The sequence below is a fragment of the Camelus bactrianus genome, chromosome 32, assembly GCF_048773025.1.
Source record: "Camelus bactrianus isolate YW-2024 breed Bactrian camel chromosome 32, ASM4877302v1, whole genome shotgun sequence".
In the NCBI taxonomy this organism is placed as follows: Eukaryota; Metazoa; Chordata; class Mammalia; order Artiodactyla; family Camelidae; genus Camelus; species Camelus bactrianus.
Genome location: NC_133570.1, coordinates 7,930,650 through 7,953,134, shown reverse-complemented (window position 1 = coordinate 7,953,134; position 22,485 = coordinate 7,930,650). Strand labels below are relative to the sequence as shown.

The 22,485-nt window shown below is 36.3% G+C and overlaps 1 protein-coding gene across 11 annotated transcripts in view; it reads left to right on the top strand.

Annotated features, from left to right (window-relative positions):
- Nucleotides 1-22,485, top strand: part of ATXN2 (ataxin 2) — a 99,549-nt gene that overhangs the window by 30,177 nt on the left and 46,887 nt on the right. The window contains exon 1 of one of the 11 annotated variants that reach the window (XM_074356510.1): nucleotides 81-190. The exons of the other annotated variants lie outside the window; for them this stretch is intronic. Within the exon in view, the coding sequence (XP_074212611.1) occupies nucleotides 160-190 (31 nt within the window). The 5' untranslated portion in view covers nucleotides 81-159. Of the gene's footprint in view, nucleotides 1-80; nucleotides 191-22,485 lie in introns of those variants that run through there. 11 annotated transcript variants of the gene reach the window in all.

Below are 22,485 nucleotides of genomic sequence, written 5' to 3'. Positions count from 1 at the left end.
TGTTGTTGTTTGTTATTTTATTATGCCTTTATTTCTCAGGTAATTTGTGTTCATTGTAGAAAGCCAAGAAAATACAGATCAGAGCGACAGCTTTCGCAACGTTCAGTACGCTCATAAGGGGATGGATGTATTTTGCTATATACATAAATAGTTTTCTTGATGAGGACATCCAATAGTGGAGTAATTTCAGGTATTTTATTTAAAGACTGTAGTGGTTTAGTGAATTACACAATTGTGTCAGTGCATAGGATCCTGAAAATAGTATTAAGTCATGTGTTAGGATTTCAGTTCTCTTAACCAGATTCTTAACACTGTCCTGGAAGAAGTTACCCTGTATAAAAATATTGTTTTAGAGATACCATAGAGAAAACTTTTTTAGAGTAATTAATTGATAAGATTTATTAATTATAAAAATTAAGGCATTTAGTATTGCTTTTAGGTTTATATTATTTTATATTAAAGATTTACTCAGATTTCTAGTCTCCTTGAGTAAAGAAAGGTAGTATTTAACTAATGCTTCTTAATGCTGGGCTCACATTTTACTCACCCATGGAGTTTTTAAAAAAAGTCTAGTTCTCACTTTGGAAGATTCTGATTTAATTATAATTATTTTGGGTGAGGCTCTGGGTATGTGATTCTGAGGTGCAGCCAGGGGCATGAGCCATGGGTTTCAGATGATGAGATCCTAGGTATGGATCTGTTCTGTGGCTCCTGAGGATTTGTACTTTCTTTCCTTACCTCATCACAGTGCTCTTTCTGTCTCAGTATTGGAGATTATTTTGAATAGTCCCTGCTGGTATCAATTTGATGCTACTTTTTTACAACTTAAATGGGTACATGGATTGAGGGTTTTTGTTTTTTAAAGGATTAATAGAAGTGAATGAGTGATAAGAAGAAAAAAAACTAACATTACATTATAGCTTCCTAGAAGAAGAGGGAAATTCCTTTCTGAGGTTTTATCTTATAATTCTCTTCTGTAACTATCCAGTTCTTAAGGTTGATAATACTTAGCTAAAATTTGAGCACATATTCTACACGTTGGACTCTGTGCTAAGTATTTTACGTGCATTTTAAAATTAATTCTCACAACTTCTTTCCGAAGTGGGTATGACTATTACCCACGTGTTGTAGATGAGGGAACTAAGACATGATTAAGCAGCTTGGTAAAGTGAGTACACAGACCCAGTGCTCTCTAACCCCAAGTCATGTTCTTAAGCATTGTACTATAGAGACATAAACTATGTGGTCTGGTTTGTTGTTTAGCTGAGCTGTGTCAGAATTAATCTGGATTTACCTTAAAAGATTTCCCCACAAATAAAGCCAAAAGTGAAAAACTTTTCATACAGTATAAATATGCAGGTTATTATATTGTTCCAAAGTTCTTTTCCTCTTTAAATCTTTGGCTTTCTTTTGGGGGAAACTTTTTAAAGTTAGTAAGGTCAATGTGGCTTTTAACTTTTTAATGCTAACTTTATTGATCTCAATAAATTTTTAAAGTTTTTATTCATACATATGCAAATGAATAAGAGGCCTAGAAATAATTGATATCTTCTTATGATATGGTGAATAAGTTTCATCTGAGCTCTTGAATGTTATACACATACCAGTTTGATCAATGGGCAAAATGAAAAATAGCTTTACATCTTGCAAGCCGTGGGTTCCTTTTGCACGTGCATAATTAGAAGAGATCATCAGATTATCACTGGAAAATTGGTGTTTTATCTTTTATTTCAATTCCAGTGCACACAGATCTGGGATGCCCTCATTTTCCCCTTTTCATTTTGCCATCTATTTTTTAGGGCTCAACTGCCTTTGTCTCTGTATCTGTCTACCTGAGAACTGGCATATTATCTCTGTTCACTTTTTACTTGGTTTCCTGTCTTTTTCCCGTGTCTCTTTCTCATCTGCTTTTCTCCTTCGCTCTCTTTCTGCTCTTCCTGTTGCTCCTTTATTTGTATTTTGCTCTTTGATTTAGTACACCAGCTCAACTGTATTTGAGTTCCCTGGCTTCTCTTCTACTTCCTTATTCTGTTCTCTTTCATGCTTCTTTCTACTGCTTCATTTCCTTTGTAGTATTCTTAGCCTAGAGAAAAAGGGTCAGCAAATTTAAGGCCTGTGGGCCAAACCCACTCATCAGTAAGTAAAGTTTTATTGTAGCACAGTTATGCCCATTTGTTTATGCATTGTTTATGGCTGCTTTAATGCTATAGCAGTAGAGTTTAGTAGTGGTAATAGAAACTATATGACTTGCAAATCCAAAAAATATTTACTGTCTGGCCCTTTATAGGAAAAGTTTGCCAACTCTAGTTGTAGATCATTTTTCCTACTGCATCTCAGCTGTTAGGGCTGATCAAAAATACATCTTGTAATGGCTTTAGTGAAATCACACAGAACGTACTTTGTCTGTAAACTGATCCTTTGACTCTTATGTAATGTAATGACTGTGTAATTTTTGTGTAATTCCGTATTTGCAACCATTCAAGTTAGACTTGTCTTAAGAATCACTTTTGCTTGCCAGTGCCTTTGTCACAATAAGTGAAAAATCATATATGAGAAAATTGGTTATTAGGAATGCTATCATCAACTCTCTGTCCCCTCCCCCACATATGGATTTCTCTCACCACCTTGCCATCATTACTCTTTTTCTTGTGGTTTTAGTAGAGGAGGAGGGGATACCTCACTTCCTGTTTAACTCCACCTTCTCCAGCCATGCCCTTGACTGTGTCCATTCTACCTTTCCTGGGTTCTTGCTCTTTTGTACCATCTCTATGTGTCCACTCTTCAACTTCTTCCTCTCTACTTACTCTTTTCCTTCAGCCTGGAAACCTATTTACGTCCTTCTCATCTTAAAAAGAATCTCTTTTTTATCTTGAATTCTTCTAGTTACTGTCCTGTCTTCCTTTCTTATCCAGACTTCTTATTTTCTATGGACTCCTCATCCCATTGTAGTCTAACTTTTATACTCACAACTTGGTAACTTCTCAGGCAACCAGTAGCCTCCACTTGCTAAATCCTTTGTACTCTTTTTCAGTCTTTACTGCTACATTTGGCACCTAATTTCACCCTCCAGAAGCTGCTCATCTGTTTTTTCAAGGGTCTTATTAATCATTTCTTCTCTGCCTCATTCTTGGGTTTCATTTCAGTCACACTGCCCTTCAATGTGTTTGTGTTCCCAATGTTTCTTTCTTTGCCCGTTTCTCTTACCACATGTCAGTTTCTTATATACCCTCATAATATCTGCTACCACATATAAGCCTCCTCTCCAGCTTCTCTGTACCATTGCTCTTATACCACGTTGTATTATAATTAAATATTTCTGTCTCCCATTGTACTTTGAGTTCCTTATGTGTGGGTACTGTATTTTTTTTTTATCCTTGAGCCTGTTGTAGTGTGTTGACATAGTTTGTTCTCAATATAAATGTCTTTTGAATGAATGAAATTAGGGCCTTCACATACTTTTAAAGAATCACTGTTTTATTTAAAGAACAAGAAAAGTGTAAGTGGTCTTATGTATACAGCCAGCCAAAAAAATACTTAATGGAGCTCTCGAATGTGTTCATTGCTGTGCTTACTGCTATAGACAGTACAGAGGAATTCAAGACTTAGTATGTTTTGGGTCCTTTTTGAGAACTTAGTGATGCTGTATGCCTTCACCCTAGAAAACACACACACAGAGACTTATATTTAATTGTTACAGTTTACTAGGGGGTTTACATACTCCATGCTAAGAAGCTCTGCCCTAGGCATTTTCAGAGTTGGAGATAGCACGGCATATGAAAGAATTCAAGAAAAATGGAATGTTGAAATTGGTGGCATTGAATTCCAAATGGAGTTCAGAGAGATGAAGAATTGTATAGATGGTAGTAGTTGGAGGATGTTGGAGTTTGAATGCATGATTACAGAGCAGTGAGAAATAAAATCATACGGATTATTTTATTGTGTTGCACTGTTTTGTTCTCATGTGGCTGTCCTGGTCTGATAGGGCAAGGTCCTGTGAATAATAAGAGAGGAGTCTTTTTTGAAGGGCGTATTACAAATTCCATGTCAGTCATCTAAGGAAGAGGCAAATCCCAGAGCAGGATAAGGCCCTAGAAGCCTTGGATTCTGAGAAGTCTGAATGTGCTCCAGAGTCATTCATGGGTGGTGCTTTAGTATGGCAGGCAGGCCACAGCCTTGCAGCTGAGTAGGCATGTTCTTGGAACTAGATGTGCAGTAGGCTCTGTAGATGGGCAGGAAGTGCTGAAGCTGTAGACAGGCAGCTCTAAAGCTGGACAAGTGATTGGGATTGACAGCTTGCCTTTTGAGCAGGAGAGTGGATAGGCCCTGTGGCAGGTAGGCAAATGGGGTGTTGGATAGGCATGTGGTCTTGTGGCTGGGAGCTGTCCAGGAAGCTGGGCAGGAAAGCCCTGTAAGGGGGTTGGCTTGGGCCTCTGGGCTTTTGGGAATAACTTCTCTAAGTCCATGTTCTAACAATCTTTTGTTAAAATTCTGCCATTGGAAAGGTTACTTCCTTAGCTTTGCTGTGGGCTAGTTAGAGAAGGGTATGTCCATGCCGTGGCCAAGTAGTAAATGGAGATCAATCAGCATTTACTGAAGCCAATATGGAGGTGTCCCAGAGATTATTGAGATTTAAAAAAAGGAAAAGCTGAACAGAGTTGTTTCAGGTAAGTAGTAGGGGAGTATTGCATATTTACTAAAATATGGTTTCCTTTCACTTATTAAAATTTTGTTTTTAGAGCATTTAGAAGTTCTCTGTTCTTCACGTGTATAACTCTTCATTTAAAAGAAAATTAAAAAAACAAAACAAAACTCTAGCACAAAGTAGAATTTTATTGAGACGAAAAAAATTAAAATACTGTTTAGTACCAATAAGAGTAAGATTACCTGATCAAGCTGTATATGAAAACTATTGATTTCTGTTCATTTAGCAGCATTAGTCAGCTGTTAAACTGAAAGACGATATAAAAGAAAAACATATTCACAATAGAAACAGAATTTAAAGTGTGAAGAAATAAGCATAGTATATGTGGATAAGCTGAAGGCTATAAAACACTTGAAGGCATAAAAGTAGATTTGAGCAAGTGGAGAAATATGCCATACTCTGAATGCAAATATGTAGCACTGCAAAGTTGTCTGTTCTTCTCAGAGTAATCACTAAGGATAGTATCTGTTTGTATAGAAATTGACAAAATCATCATCAAGTTGATGAGATAATATATATTAAGAGAAGAATTTTGGAAATTTTTTCCTACGAGTCACAAAGGACTTGCTCTACCAAACATCAAAATGCATTAAAATTAAAATGTAGTTGTCATAGTGGCAAGGAATAGAGAACCCAAAACAGATGAAATTCATATGGGTATTTTACTAATATATGATAAGGGTAACACTTTAAACCTGGAGTAAAGATGCATGATTCAGTAAATGGTGTTGGAACAACATTCTGGGGAAATTAGATTCCTACTCCACACCTATCACCAAAACAAAACCTTAAATTAAGGTTAAAGAGAAAGAGGTGTAGAAATTCTAGAGCAAATCTATAAATTTATATCATTTTGAGATGGAGAAGTTTATAAGCATGATCACCAAAGCAAAAATTTATATAAAGTTAAAAGATTGAAATATTTGATTATAAAAACATTAAAAACTTAGATGTGTACAAAAGTACCGTAAATTTTACAACACATGCTACAAACTGGGAAAACTAGAATAAAAGAAGTTTTACAAATGCCAGTGTACCTATGGAAAGATAGTCGACCTCACTAGTAATCAAAGAAATGAAGTTTCAGAGTAGTGGAATGTGATTTTTCCTCAATTAACTTGCTGAATGGTAAAAGTAAAATTAATACTACCTGGTGATAATGAGGGGCTCAGAAGACAACTTAACGCTCTCTTAGTGGGTGGTTTAAATTAAAAAGATAGTATTTTTTAACTCCCTAGTAGATAATTCACATGAGTCTAGGACATTTTCAGGAAGACAGTTTATTTGGTAGTATTGTGTAATGCTAGTATACGCAGTTATTGTCTGGTTTTAGTTTATTTTCTCTCTTGCACTGCATAGTCTCAGTGGAGTCTTACGAATAGCAAATATATTAAACCTAGTAACAAAGCCAGGGCAGTGAAGGAATGTGCATAAATTGTCTCTATCTTAATTTCTAGTCCATCTGACTGTAAGTAGAAATTGATTGCTTTTTTGCTCAGATCAGTCCTGGTAAACAATTTTAAGTGAGCGTGTCCACTTGAACAGTTATTCTTCTAATTTATATTAGAAAGGAACAATCTGAATCTGTAAAATGTTTTATATGTCTGCCAAGGAAACAGAATGGTGTTTGTATAGCCGTACGAATTGGACTTAATTTCATTTAGTAACTTTTTCTTAACCTATTTCCAAAGACTTTTGCTATAGGTTTAAGAGTTAATTGTTGTAAAAAGACTCTTGTTTTGGCTAACAGTATTGGAAGTACAGTTTTTTGATTCCTGAACATTTCTAGATATATTTTTTTATTTTCTGTTTTTTGCCCTAAATTTTCTACAAAATCACTTTCCTTCCATTTTCCTTTCTCTCTTTCTTTAATTTTTGAAATGAAAACAGTACCTTTTATTAAAAATTGTTTGAACAAAGTTAGACCATTTCATTTTTTTGCATGGCACAGACTAAAGGTTCCTCCTCACCCCTCAAAATGGAGTTCTGAGCAGGAGCCTAATGGAGAAACTTAAAACAGAATGTTCACCTCCAGATACCACTCCAAAAATATATTTTTCTGTTGGCTTCTTTGTTAGAATTTCTTCTGATCTCTTGGGGTTTGGGGGTAATGTGGGAATTAGAAATCTAACATTCTGTGGCATTTAAAACCTTTGTTTTTTTAAATACAGCAAGCCTCACAAAATGGGCTTTCATTTTTCTCTTGTTCTTCTGTGTTACATTAATTTGGTATGTATTTGATTCTGTAGTGTCTTGACTGTTGATCTTTCGGATCTTTCAAAGGAATCTGGTTTGTGGGTTTAAAATTTTTTCCCTAATACTTGGTTCATTTTTAAAGCCAAATACAGTAGCATTTTAAGTGATAAAATTTCTGAACAGTTCTCAGCTCAAATTTAAATTTAGCTAATTTCGGTTTTAAGCAAATTGCTTTTCGAGATTTCCAGTCAAGATGGCAGAGTGGTAGGACCATGAACTCGCTTCTCCTCGTGACTACAACAAAACCACAACTGAATGCTAAGCAGTCATCGAAAAAAAGACTGGAACCTAGCAGAAAAGATCTTCTGCAACTGGAAACAAAGAGGGAAACACAGCAGGACAGTAGGAGAAGTGTGATTGTGACATAACTGGGCCCCATACCCCTTGGGTGGGCAACCCACAAGCTGAAGATTTTTTAAGTTGCAGAGGACCTCCCACAGGAGTGAGTGAGAGCTCTAAGCTCCACATCAGGCTCCTCACCTCAGGTTCTGGGATTGGGAAGAGGAGGAGACCCCAGGACATCTGGTTTTGAAGGCCAGTGGGGCTTGGTGCCAGGAGCCCCACGGGACTAGGGGAAACAGAGACTCCATTTGCTTGGAAAGTGTACATGGAAACTGTGTGCCAGGTCCAAGTGCAGAGGCAGTGATTCCATAGAAACCTGGCCCAGGCCTACCTGCTGGGTTTGGAAGGTCTTCTGGGGATGTGGGGGATGGCTGTGGCTCACCCAGGGGACATAAAAGCTGGTGGCGGACATTCTGGGAGTGTTCATCTACGTGAGCTTTCCTGGGGGCTGACATCTTGATTGGATCATTAGCACCAAGACCTAGCCCCACCCAATAGTCTGTAGGGAAACCTCAGGCCAAACAACATACAGGGTGGGAACACAGCCACACCCATCAGCAGACTTCCTAAGCCACAAAAACCTACCCACTAGAGGTCCAGGACCAAGCTTCATCCAGCAGTGGACAGTCATCGGCTCCTCCTGCCAGGAATCCTGCATAAGCCTCTAGTCCAGCCTCATCCACCAGGGGCAGATACTAGAAATAAGAAAACAACAATCCCAAAGCCTGTGGAAGGAATCTACAAACACAGAAAGATAGATGATATGAGACAGCAAAGGAATATCTCCCAGGTCAAGGCACAAGAAAATCCCAGAAGTGGAAATAAATGATGAGGAGGTAGGTGATTTATCTGAGAAAGAATTTAAAGTAGTGATGGTGAAGATGTTCAGAGAACTCAAGAGGAATATAGATACACAAAGCGAAGTCTTTAGCAAAGAGTTAGAAAGTATAAAGAATACTCAAACAGAGTTGACGAATAAAATCACTGAAACGAGTAACACACTAGAAGGAACCAAGAATAGACTAAACGAGGCAGAAGAATGGATCAGTGAGCTACAAGACAGATTGGTAGAAATCACTATGGCAGAACAGAAGACAGAAAAAGAATAAAAAGGAATGAGGATAGTTTAAGAGGACTCTGGGACAACATGAAGCTCACTAATATTTGCATTATAGGGGTCCCAGAAAGAGAAGAGAGAGAAAGGACCTGAGAAAATTTTTGGAGAGATAATCACTGAAAAGTTCCCCAACTTGGGAAGGAAACAGTCACCCGAGTCTGGGAAGCGCAAAGAGTACTACACAGGATCAACCCAAAGAGGAACACACCAAGGTACATAGTCATCAAATTGACAAAAATTAAGGATAAGGAGAAAATACTAAAATCAGCAAGAAAAAAACAACAAATAACATACAAGGAAACTCCCATCAGGTTATCAGCTGATTTTTCAGCAGAAACTACAGGCCAGAAGGGAGTGGCACGATATATTTAAAGAGATGAAAGGGGAAGACTTACAACCAAGGATACTGTATCCAGCAGGGCTCTCGTTCAGACTTGATGGTGAAATCAAAAGTTTCACAGATAAACAAAAGCTAAAAGATTTCAGCACCACCAAACCAGCTTTACAGTAAATGTTAGAGGACCTTCTCTAGTCATCAAACCATAAGAAAAGAGAACAAAAAGAAGAAAGGGGTAAAAAAAAGACCTACAAGATTGCTTTGGCTGTTCGGGGTCTTTTGTGGTTCCTTACAAATTTTGGAATTGTTTGTTCTAGTTCTGTGAGGAATGTCATGAGTATTTTGATGGGGGTTGCATTGGATCTGTGGTTGCTTTGCGTAGTGTGGCCATTTTGATAGTGTTGATTCTTCCAGTCCAAGAGCACAAGAAATCATTCCATTTCTTTGTGTCATTTCGGTTTTCGGAGTATAGGTAACCTCCTTGGTTAAGTTTATTTCTAGGTATTTATTTTGTTGTTTTTGATGTAATGGAAACGTTTATGCCAGTTATAAAATTCTGATTTTTGAAGTGAAAAAGTGAATGAGGGGCCGCAAATGCCAAAGTATCCTTCTTTCTTATGAGTGAGTTGTATTCCATTACACATATATATGCTGCATCTTCATTATCTATTCACCTGTTGATGTGCACTTAGGATGCTTCCATATCTTGGCAATTATAAATAATGTTGCTGTTATTAGCAAGGTGTGTGTATCTTTTTGAATTTTGATTTTGTAGTTGGCTTTATTTCTTTGATAACTATGTAAGTTTAAAAAACTAAAGCTCTAAACGTTCTTAGAAACAATGAACAGTACATATATGTAAATTTAAAAATATATGTGCAGTGAAAAAAAAAAAAGAGCTATCAAGCCGTGAAAGACATGGAAGAAGCTTAAAAGATGCATTACTAAATGAAAGAAGCCAGTCTAAAAAGGGTGCGAACTGTACGATTCCAACCAAATGACATTCTGGAAAAGGTACAGCTACAGAAACAATAAAAAGATTGTGGTTTCCAGGGGTTTGGGGAGAGGGAGGGAGGGAGGGGTGAATAGATGGAACGCAAGGGATTTTTAGGGCCATGAAATTATTCTGTATGGTACTATAGTGGTGGCTACATGTCATTATGCATTTGTCAAAGCCCGTAGAATGTACATCAAGAGTGAACCCTAGTGTAAAGTATGGAATTTTGTTGATGATAATGTGCCCGTGTTGATTCATCGATTGTACCAAAGACACCACACTGATGAGGGATGTTGAGGGTAGGGGAGTATACATGTGGGTGGGGAGGGCTGTGTGCAAACTGTATTTTCTACTCAATTCTACTGTAAACCTGAAACTGCTCTAAAAAAATAAAGTCTATTAAAAATTTTTAAAAAATTACTTTTCAAATATTAAATTGCTAATTACAGTGCCTTTTATGTTATGTAATGGGCTTAGTAAAACTAAGACGAAATATTTTGTCTTAAAAATATTTTGCCTAAAGTTTTAACTCACAAACAGAGTTTATTATAGGGAAAATAAGAACAAGAACTGCTTTTTAATATTTCAGTAGGATGTATTTTTGTCTCAGGGACATTTTAATCTCATTTTATCATAGTACTATAAAATAAATCATTTTGTATTGGACGAATATGAGGTTCCTTCATTATCAATGCATTCTTGGTGCACATTGGTGCTGCCTAAATAGAGCTACTGGCTCCAAGTACTTTATTCAGACTCTTGATCAAATATTGTAGCATCAGAAACATTTGTATGGTTGTTGATTATGGAAGCCCTGTATCCTGTGCACTTTCTGAATGGTGCATCCACTGAGGTGTCCTGGTTTTTAGTCATATTCTAGGCTTTTCCACTGAGCTCCATCAGAGGGATAGAAGCACAAATTAAATTGCAAAATGTATTTTTAACAAGGACAGAACTTTGAGATTTTCTTTTCTGCATCAGCTGATTTTTTACAGACTTTGGTCAAAAGGGTACCTAGGTCAGATCTCAGAAAAGAAGAAAAGAAAATGATTTCAGTGGTTTGATTCTAAGTAGAAAGCCATTGAGTCTGTTTTTTAATTTTTAATTTATTTATTTTTAACACAAGGAGTGATGTTTGGACTGAAACTTAAGACTCTTAACATGATATACTGTCCTTTTCCTTGGAACTGTTTGTTACTTAGGAAGGAGCTTTTTCAGGTAGCTCACTGTGTTCCTTTAGATAAATTTCCCTCTACTGCAGTTGCGCCTTTGAAGCTGACATCCTTGAACTCTCTTGCCTACTTAGCTGTTCCAGTAGTCTCCATCTCAGTTCTCTTACTATGGCTCTGTCATTTCTTCCTTGAATGGTAAATTTACTTTCAGTTACAGGACTCAGAAACTTTTTATGAAGATCACAGTCAGAGAGAAACTATTCCTCTAGGCTATGTTATTTATTTTTTTATTTTTTTGTTAGAGAACAGAGAATAATGGCATTTTCCTCATAGTTGCATGTAGCTATCAGGAAGACACCCCCCCCTTTTCTTCCCCCCCTTTTCTTTTCTAAATGCTGCTTTTTGAAATTGTGTAGGCTTTGTAAAAAGTGTGTTGTTTAAATGGATGACATCCTCTTTGAATCTTTCTAAGGTAACTCTAAAGCAATGCAATCTCGTTTCATAAGACTTAAATGTCAGCTCCTAAAAGTTATTTACATCCATGATAAAATTTGATTTGTGTAGTTTTTCTAGGCTTTGTAGCCTTGAAGTTTTTCTAATTTTACCATTTTGGTGTCATTTAAAAGGAGAAGAAAGGATTAAATCTATAAGTTATCAATGTGATTTAGTTTCTGCGACCAATAAGCACTGTCTCTAAGAATGCCTGTATATTATTACTAGCTTTAAACAAGGCAGTGTGTAAAAGACATTATTTAGGTAGCTTTACTTCAGGTTAATAGAAAACAGATGATTATGTAGCCTTATGATCACTGTTTTGAGATATTATCAGTCAAATGTGCATTTGTTGATTTGGATACACAGCAGTATGTGTGACAGAAATAGTCACCTGTATTGTGACCATTGTTATTTGAAAGTCATCCAAATGAGTCCCAATTCAACTAAAATTAGACAGAAGTGAATTTGTGTTTCCCACTTTGAATTTTTTCCTACTCATATTTGTATCGTTTTGAACCACCAGAAGCTGTGATAGGCATCAGACCCCAAATTCTGAAAACCAGATGATGCTGCTTATGGATGTCAATCTCTTGATTTGCATACCTCGTATAAAATCAGGGCAAGACAATATGGGATCCTGGCTAATATCAACTTTCCCAGAAAATACCTCTTTTGCCCTCGTAAGCCACAAAGTTTTTGCAGAGAAGTAAAGATCTTGTCTGTTGTAGTGCTGACATTTTTAGTCACTGCTGTGCCACATGATAGCATTGTAACACTAAAAGGTTTTAAGTCCTGAAGTACCTCCGGCTTTTGAACTGATTTTCAATAAGATAAAATTTTTTTTTTATTTGGGACCACTGTCACCTAGTCCTGATCACCTGAAATGTCGAGAGCAGTACTGGATTATTTTTTTAAAACCAGCTTTATTGAGATCTAATTCACATACAAGTCATCAGTTTAAATTGTACAGTTTTTTTTTTCCAAACTATATTCATGGAACTCTGCATCTGTCACTGCAGTCAATTTTAGAACATTTTCACCATCCAAAAAGAAGCCTCACATCCTTTAGCTGTCATTCCCCACTTGCTTTCAACTTCCCCGGTGCTGGGCAATTACTAATCTTTCTGTCTCTATAGATTTGCCTATTCTGGACATTTGTATATTAATATAACCAGTGTAGATAGGTTTGTTATACTTAGTATTTATAGTGTGTTGTAGCATCTATCAGTACTTGTTTCCCTTTCATTACCAAGTAATACTCCATTTTATGGATATATTGCATTTTATTTATCCATTTATCAGTTGACAGCCCATTTAACATTTGGATTGTTTCCCTTTTTATTATTATGAATGATGCTGTTTGAACATTCATGTGCAGATTTTTGTGTGGACATTATGTTTTCAGTTCTGTTGGACGTGTAACTAGGAATCAAACTGCTGGGTCATATGGTAACTATATTTAACCTTTTGAGGGAACTGCTGGGCTGTTTTGCAAAGTGGCCGTATCGTTTTGCAGCCCCACCAGCAGTGTATGATAGTTCCAGTTTTTTCATATCTTCACCAGCACTTGTTATTTTTCTCTTTTTGATTATAGGCATCCTAGTGGGTGGATGTGAAGTAGCATCTCATTGTTTTGACTTACATTTCCCTAGTGATTAATGATGTTGTGTATCTTTTCATGTGCTTATTGGAGATCTGTATATCTTGGAGAAATGTCTGTTCAGATCCTTTGCCCATATTTTAAATTGGGTTATTTGTCTTTTTATTTCTGAGTTGTAAGAATTTTTTATGTGTTCTGGATACCAGTGCATCCCTCATCAGACTTAGAGTTTGCAAGTATTTTCTTCCATTTTGGGGGTGTCTTTTCACTTTGGGGGGGAGGGGGAGGTAATTAGGTTTATTTATTTATTTTTAGAGGGGGCACTGGGGACTGAACTTAGGACCTTCTGCATGCTAGGCATGTGCTCTACCACTGAGCTGTACCCTCCTCCTTCTTTCACTTTTTTGATGGTGTTCTTGAAAGCAGAGAAGTTTTTAATTTGGATGAAGCCCCATTTATCTGTATTTTATTTTTTATTGTTTGTGCTTTTTGTGTCATATCTAAGAAAGTTGCCTAATGCAATATTCATGAAGATTTAGTCCTCTGATTTCTTTTAAGATTTTTGTAGTTTTAGCTCGTATTTAGGTATATGATCCATTTTGAGTTAATTTTTGTACAAGTGTGAGGAAGAGATGTCCAAACTTAATTTTTTTAAATGTGGTTTGTCCAAGCACAATGTTGAAAAGGCTGTTATTTTTTCGTTGAATTATCTTTGCACTTTGTTGAAAATCAATTGACCATAAATGTAAAGGTTTATTTCTGGACTCTCAGTTCTATTCCATGGATCTATATGTCTATCTTTATGCCAGTGTTATACTGTCTTGATTTACTGTATCTTTGTAGTAAGTTTTAAATTTGGGAAGTGTTAGTTCTTAATTAATTCCTTAGTTAATTCCTTTCAAGATTGTTTTGGCTAGTCTGAGTCCCTTGCATTTCCATGGTGAACTTTGTCTTGTCAGTTTCTGTGAAATGACAGCTGAGACTTTGATAGGGATTGCATTGAATCTGTAGATCAATTTGAGTACTAACATCTTCACAGTGTTAAATATTCTAGTCCACAGCATGGTATTGTCTTTCTGTTTATTTAGACATTCTTTAGTTTTTACAAAAAAAATTTTGTAGTTTTCAGCATATGAAGTTTACACTTCTTTTGGTAGCTTTATTCCTAAGTCTGTTATTCTTTTGGATGCTGTTGTAAATGGAATTTTTTCTCAATTTCATTTTCAGGTTGGAGCAATATTGTTTTACAGTCTTTTTATCCAAGTAATATAAATCTTTCTTTTGACTCCTATTAGAATAGGTGTACTAAACTTTGAGCCCCTCGAAATGAGAACACACTTGAGTGTATCTTCTCTGCCATCTGTTGCTGATTTAATTTTCCACTGATGGCCAGTGCTGTTTGTGCATGTTTACTTGATAGAATTCCTTCTCTTTAAGAATCAGAACAACTTTGGTACTTATTATTTTGGGGGTCAGATTTTTATTGTCTTTCTTTGTAGTTTCAATGTAACAACATTTTATGAAACAACTTCTAGAGATAAAAACTTACCCTCCTTTGAAGAATTGATAAAAGTAGAACAGTCATTTATTCTACTGCAAAACTGGACATATAAAATATTTATTATTGGTTGAGGCTTAGAGGCTAAGCTTAGCTGGATTTATTCTTTTAGCTCATTAGTGCACTTCCAAAAAAAAGATTTCACATATTTTCATCTATTCTTTTTCTTTAGCTAATAAAGATGCAAGGATTCTTTGGCTTCAAGTTGGGAAGAAAGTATTCTCTTCCTTTTATCTTGCTCTGTCAACTTTTCCTTAGTAATGTCATATCCACAGTCTTAATTTCCTCTCTCTTCTCATTGATAGTTTTATCCAAACATTACTGTAATCTCCGAATTAACTTTTCTTCCTGATTCTGTTACTTCAGTCAATCTTGGACATTAGCACAAAGAAATTCTTAAGCATTGCTTTTACTATATTATCTCATCCGTTGTTCAGAAGTCTACAGTGGCCATTGTTGCTTACAGAATAAAGCTGGGATGCCATACCTTGGCATTTAGGTCCCTTCCCAGTGGAACTTCTCTTTTTCACCCTCATTTCTCATTATTCTCCAGTATTAATTCACTTCTTGACCCAAAGTGGCATTTTCTGCATGCTAGATGTTCTAACTCCATCTTTGAGCTTGATTATCTTATTGTTGGATTTACTCTCCACCTTAAATACCTCCCTTCCTAACTAGAATTTTAGAGTTAGTTTTTGTTTGGGGCGGGAGGATTAGGTTTATTTATTTCTAGAGGAGGTACTGGCCAGGACCTCATGCATGCTAAGCATGAGCTCTACCACTTGAACTTTACCCTCACCCCCTAACTAGAATTTTAGATACTTTTTCAAGACCACACTGAAATCTTTTCTCTTTAGAGTCTTCACTAACCTTCCCTACTCACTGTGGTCTATTTTTATTGCCTATAACAGTGGCTACCAAACTTTGCTATATTTTATTTTCAGCACAGAGTAGTTTGTTCCCCCTGCTCCCAGTGAATCCCACTTTACAGCAGGGTGGGCAGGCAGGTATCCCAGAACCTTACTTATTCAGTTTTCCCTCTGTCTGCCAAGGCACCCTTAGGAAATTGAGTTCCGTGGAGCACAGTTGAAGAATCAGTTGTCTTACGTCTCTCTAAACACTATACTGAACACTCAGCTTTAAAAAGCAGTGTGTTATCTTTTTGTCAGTGTGTTTTGTCTCTCTCAACGCATTATAATTTTCTGGAGTTTAGAAATCTGTTTATAAGAGCTAGGAATGTGTACTCCCCATGGTGTCCAGCATAATGCCTTATGGATAGTAGGTACTCAACATATTTATTCTTTCAATTGATACTTTAAAAATTTTTAAATATTTTTATACACACCATACCCAAGCCAGGAAAAAAAGTAGTGCTTTTTTGTTTTGTTTTGTTTTTTCTTACATAGCCATATTGCCACAAACAACTAGTAATTACTACTCATTTCCAGGAAACTCAAGAAAGCAGTTATACCTAACCAATCTAGAGGTAGCTTTCCTACATAGACATATCCAGAGTATATTTTTCTGACAAAAGGTTGCTTCTCTCAGGCATTTTAATACTACCCTTTTGAAAAATAACAAAATCCCAAGTGTTAACACAAGGCCCAAATGAGAAGTCAGAAGCATGGCTAAGGGAGTGAAGTATTAAAGCATGCACGCAGGCTATTTTGAAAATCTTTTACAATAATTTGCCTTAGCTGCTTTGTATGTTGGAAATGCACACATATTTGAATTTATATCTACACGCATTATATATTCATTAGTGAAGAATAGTATGAAATCAACTTTACTTCTATTCAGTTTGAAATCATAGGATTAAAAGATACCATACCTTAGAGATTGAGTTGTTTTATTTTTGTGCTAACCAGGGTGAAAGCAACAACCCTCTTTCTACTTACGGGTCACAAAACTCATTTTCCTTCAAGTGCCCTAGAGGCAAAGATATGATTAGGTAGTTCTGTGTTTGGAAAATGACTTTCTTTTCTATTAAGGTAAGAAATTATTTTTTAAATTATTCAAAACTTTCTATAAAAATTTGGGGTGCAGCTTATTGGCGTAAGTTCTTAATTTTGTTGTGTTGGTCCGTCCTATCCTGCAGAATGTTGTTGTTAGGTGTCGCATGGCTTTACTCACCAGTGTGTGCTCTTTTATGCTAACTCCATCACTAGAAAGTCATGGTTTTGCCACATGGCTTTTGTGCAGATGTTTGGTCGAGAATTTTAGCTTCCGGGACAAGAAGAGATTATAAGCAGGGGAGGCTCTGTTGCTTGTTTGACGGGTACAGGTGCTGCAGAGACAGAGCCTGATTTCCTGTCCTGGCCCTATCGTGTGTGAAGTCAGGATAACCATTTTTTTAAAAATATTTTGCACTAGTTCTTCCTGATTCATTCTCTCCTAAAAAGCTTTTGGTTGAAGAAAAAACTTTGGGACTGACTTTTATGGGTCTCACCTCAGAAACTTGAATTTTGTGGTTGCATAACTGTAATCATATGGTGTATCAAATAAACCACGTCCAACGTTGTAAATATTAAATAGTTCTGCTTAATAGGCCCAGAATTACAATTAGAAAATAGTTGTGGTCATTCAAGATGGACATTATCCATTCCTGCATTTTTTATTAGGTATGAGCTACTGTCTGGTTTATTTTGTACTATAACTAACTTCTTGGTATTTCGAACAGAGGGGTATATAGCCTTGGAATGCATTTAAGTATTCCTATAGTTGGTGGCTATACCTTCAAATGTTAGTTTGTAAATCGTAGATTTTGCAAAAAATTATTTTCAAGTTGATCATTTGGAATAGAACACTATTGCTTTGGAAATTTAGCCTCCTAAGCTCGGTTACTTCACTACCACTCATTTCCACCTTATTTTAGCAGCCTGCTGTCGTGACTTTGTCATTGCTTGTAACTGCTTCCAAAATGCCCTCCAAGATCTGCTCTAATCACAGCCACCTTAACCGTTACTCTTCTGTTTCCTTTTTTCTTGCCCCTCACAGGGCTCTCTGACCCTTCCCTAGTCTTCCACTTTTAAACTCCTCTCTCTTCTCCTTTAGCTAGACTTCTGGGTGTGGCTGGGGAGAATACCATTGTGGTGTTAGGAATGTAAGATTTCTAGCTCTTGCTGGAACTTCAGGAGAGCTCTGCAGTCTTTTAACCTGTTTTCTGCAACCCTAATAACCATACCGTCCAGTCCATTAACTCCCATCTATCTCATTGCTTTTATCCATAGCAGAGTGTTCTTTCTTCCTGCTTTTTACAGCATACAGCCAGAGTCCTTAACCTGGATGCAAGGATTCCCAAATGGTTCATGGGGAAAGGGTTCAGGGCATTGATGAACTTGGACGGGAAAAAATATTATATCTTTATTTTTATTAATCTTTTACTGAAATTTAGCATTTCTTTGCATTACTAATGCATGCAAAAAGCCACTGGTGTTAGCCATATCTGTGACTTCAGCATCAATAGAATTCAGTTACTTTCTTATCACTTGTACAGATGTGGATATCTTAAAATATTGCATATGCTCATTACCTCTAAGCTTAGTTATTGGATCTTACTGTTTAATGCATCAGTAATAAAGCATATATATTACTATGGCACAGATTGGGTTTTTTAGATTTTGATAACTGCATTTCATTATAATTGATCTCTTGATTTCCTATGTATTTCATGCATTTAAATCCGTAGGCTCCCCCAAAATGCAAAAAGGATCCATAGAAAGAAAAAAAAGTTAAGAATCCCTAATCTGGAGGCTCCCTGTGCCCGCCCCCCATTCCCCTGCATTCTTCTCTTTTTTCTCTCTCCTTTCTGAGGACAGTGTCTCCACTTGTCCTGTTTCTTTTACTGTTCCATTCTGCACACCCTGGGCCCTTACTGTGTTCATTATCTGCAACTTGTTTCTTTATGTTACCCTTTTTTTCCCTCTTATTTTATATATGTTTTTATTGAAGTATAGTCAGTTTATAATGTGTCAGTTTCTGGTGTACAGCACAATACTTAAGTCATACATAAACATACATATATTCATTTTCATATTCTTTTTCACCGTAAATTACTACAGGATATTGCATATAGTTCCCTGTGCGATACAGTATAAACTTGTTATCTATTTCATATATATTACTATCTGTAAATCTTGAACTCCCAATTTATCCCTTCTCACCCCCTTACCCCCAACCCTGTAACCATAAATTTGTTTTTTGTGTCTGTTTCTAGATAAGTTTGTCTTATTTTCTAGATTCCACATGTGATATCATATGGTATTTTTCTGGTTTGATAATTTTCTTCTGTATGAGCTTGATTTCTTTTTAATTTTTGTGACTCCGTTGTATGCTTTTGATTTGTAGTTACCCTGTTTTTCAAATAAATTAATCCCTTACTATATCTGTTTGCTTTAGACTGGTAGTCATGTAGGCTCAAACACTGTTTCTTTATGTTATTCTTTAATACCATGTTCCTTAATATTATCTGTATAATAAAATACATGATTTAGTATATGTTTATAGTGTAAAAATGCACATAGAACTGAAGAATGTAAAGTAAAAAGGTAATCTCCCCAAATTCCATTTCACTGGAGAATCCTATGGACTTGTGTACAATTCAGAAAAATATTATTTTTAATGCTGCTCAAGTCTACGTTAGAACCCCTTTATTTCCCTCTACTTAACTCCTGCTTGTATTTTTGAAGGCCTAGGTTAGCTGTCACGTTTAAAGCCACAACCTTTTGTTCTTCAGAACTTTGTTCTTAATTATATTTTAGCACTTTTCACATTTGATTTGCTTCGCCTCTGAAATTATTCTCCCACATCTGGGAGCTTCTGCAGAAAAAGATAAGGATTTTCTTAGTCAAATATGAATCTGCAGCTCATCCAACCTCAGTGACCAACACATTGTAGGTACTCAGTGCTAAAACTGAATGAAAAATGGTTTCTAGTTGTTAGATTGATACCCACTGTAACTGATGCTCTGTCATGTACAGATTGCTTCACATAAAACTCATGGCACATGATGAGAAGTATTCTTTTAAAAGTCATTGAGAATTGTCATAGTATTAATATTGATCAAAATAGAACAATATCGTTGAAAAAAGTTTTTTATCTAGAATTTCAGTGTTTGAGAAAAAGCAGATTTAATTGAGATGGAATGGGTAGCTGATGATTTTGGTGATGAAGACTTCTGAAAGCACATTTGAGGGCTTCTGATGTTAAGTCTGATAATGATTTTTAAATTTCATCTAGTTTCATGTCATTTTTATAGTTTTAATTTAAATTTAAATTTATTAACTTACAGCATGTCATAGCATATTACTTTTTCTAACACTATTCTGGACATTTAAAAAATTATTGGACAACTTTGAGTTGACAACTAGAGTCATAACTGACTTGAGAGAGAAAAAGGAAAAGGAGCAGAGCACATATCCTGTTTGCTGGGTGTGGGGGCTGAGAGGATATCCAAGAGAGGCTGCTAATTGTTGACATTTCCTTCCGATCACCACCAGGTGGCACCACTGTCCCAAAACAATTAGGTTTCTGCTCTGAATGGGAAGGGAAGATTTGGAGGCAGAGGATACTCTTAAACCTTTTCCCCTGTACCCTCTTTTCCCTAAATTGGATGTTATAAGGCAGAGCATGAAGGACATCTTCATTATCTTTTTTATCTTATCTGATCATTTTTATTGTTTTTCTTTTTTTTTTATACCTGTAGTTCCTTCAGAAACAGGTAATATTTTTCTAACAGTCAGTTTGTATTCTTGCATCTTGCTTTTACAGTACTTTTGTTGCTTACCATAGAGGACAATGGAAAATTAATGGCCTCTGACTTTATGGCATTGGAAAAATCTGCATGCAAATTCCCACAGTTGCAATTAAATTATAGCCAGTTGATTTTCTGAATTTTGCAGAAATCCTGGCTATAACATTGTACTATTTAATACTAACTTTTTTCAAAAACCCAAACATGGCTGTTAATAAAAGAACGTTCAGAATTTATAGTAGTAGATATTGGTAATGCTGTAGGATGGAATAACTGGATACAGCCTCCCTCTAGCTAAAGATACAATGTTGACCTGAAATACTGTATTTATGACCGTGCTTTTCCCTGACATCCTGACAGTGTAGCCTCATTTTGCTGTCTCTCCACTTCTGCACATCTTATGCATATCTTTCCCTAAACTATTTACTTATCTTTAAAAAGGGACTTTTCTTTGGGGGAAATTTTTATATCGGGAAATATCATTCCTTATTAATAGGAACACACTTTTGTGTTTTCCCTTCCCTTGTTTCTGTTCTGAAAGGAAACCATAATGCTAAATAACAACATGTGGACAGTTAATTCATATATAAAGTTGGTATTGTAAATAGAAGATATAAGGTAAAAATCTAGCACTGAGAAAAAATAGATTACTTGATAATTGTCTCTTAATACAAACTAAATTGTGAAGTTTTAGTTGCTTGCTTTTCTACATTTGCTCCTGTTCAGGAATCCTTTTTGATTTTGTTTAAAATAATAACAATAAAAGTACATTTAAGCAATTTTTATTGTATATTTCAATCTTTCAGTTTGAGGACAGCTTGGTTCAGTCCCTAGTTTTTCCTAAATACTTGGACATACGCAATACCATACCCTGCAGTGATAAGTCCGTTTTGTAGTTCTATAAAAAATAAATCTCTTAACTGTTCTGGATTTTCATTTCTTGAATAAAGAGAGTATTATCTTTAATACTGGGTTTCCATCTAAGTAAATGCTTTATTCACTTAAATATATGCTTTTTAAAAACTAGTGTGATTAAAGTTAACAGGATCTTAAAAGTAAATTAATAATCCTGCTTTTTGTAGACGATAACGTGACTGGTTTGAAATTTTCCTGTAGTCTTGTTTTCTTCTCTAATTTTCTGATAATTAAAGTAGGGGATTTCAGCGACTTAATGTAAGTTATTATTTGATGTTTTTCTTAGAGCATTTCATGTTCTTGAAAATACACATGGCAAAATTAGTTTTTACCAAGAATTTGTGTAACTTTAAGGTGATACAGAGTAGGACTTGACTCAAGTGAGTGTCATGTAAAGCCAAGTCTTTTGGGCCTTCAATGGCTTACAGCTGAAGATGACATTGTAAAGATAACATTAGTCTGTTAGAACCTCTTAGGAGCTTTTCCAAAATACAGTCATCTTCCAGTGAATGCTCATCCCAGTCCTTGCTGAGGCCTGCTGCTCTGAGGAATCCCCCTCGGTAGGCACGCTGTTGGCTCTTACGATTGCTAGCAGTGGGAGCCGTGCTGCCTGGTAGAGCTGGCAGCTAAGCCCACAGGTGCAATTATGTTTTTATTTCCTAGTGTGCATGAACACAACCCGTCTACCCCTCGTTTGGGATGCGAGGAGGTAAGAGCTAACTGGGCTTATAGTGCCGTGCCTAAATTTGCTGGCTAAAGTTTCTTATTGTGCCATCACCTTGCCCCTTAGGGAGCCAATGACAGTTATAGAAGCAGTACCAAATAAAAAATCTCTCTGGAATTGTCACTTGAGGGAGACACGGCTGTTGATTCTTTTCTTCCTCCTCCTTGGTGGTAGCTTGCAGTAGGGTTGAGGGCGTAGTGGCTGGAAGCCAGTACTGGCTAGCAGAGCCAGATCAGCAGAAGTACTACTCCCTAGCACTGTGCTAGGGAGTACATTATGGGGCCAGCATCTAATGCAAGCCAGTATCTTAAGCTGATAATTAGGTATTGCAAACCTGTATCTCCAGAGCGTTTCCTAACACTGTCATTGCAAGCAGACCTTTATTTACCTAGGTTCTAATTTCCAGCTGGAGAAAAATTTCCTTTGCTGGACAGAAGCTGTGAGATAGTTCCTATCAGCTGAACACACTGGGGCCATGTTGCTCTCACAAGCTAGTGGTCCTCAGTAACGTTAGCAGA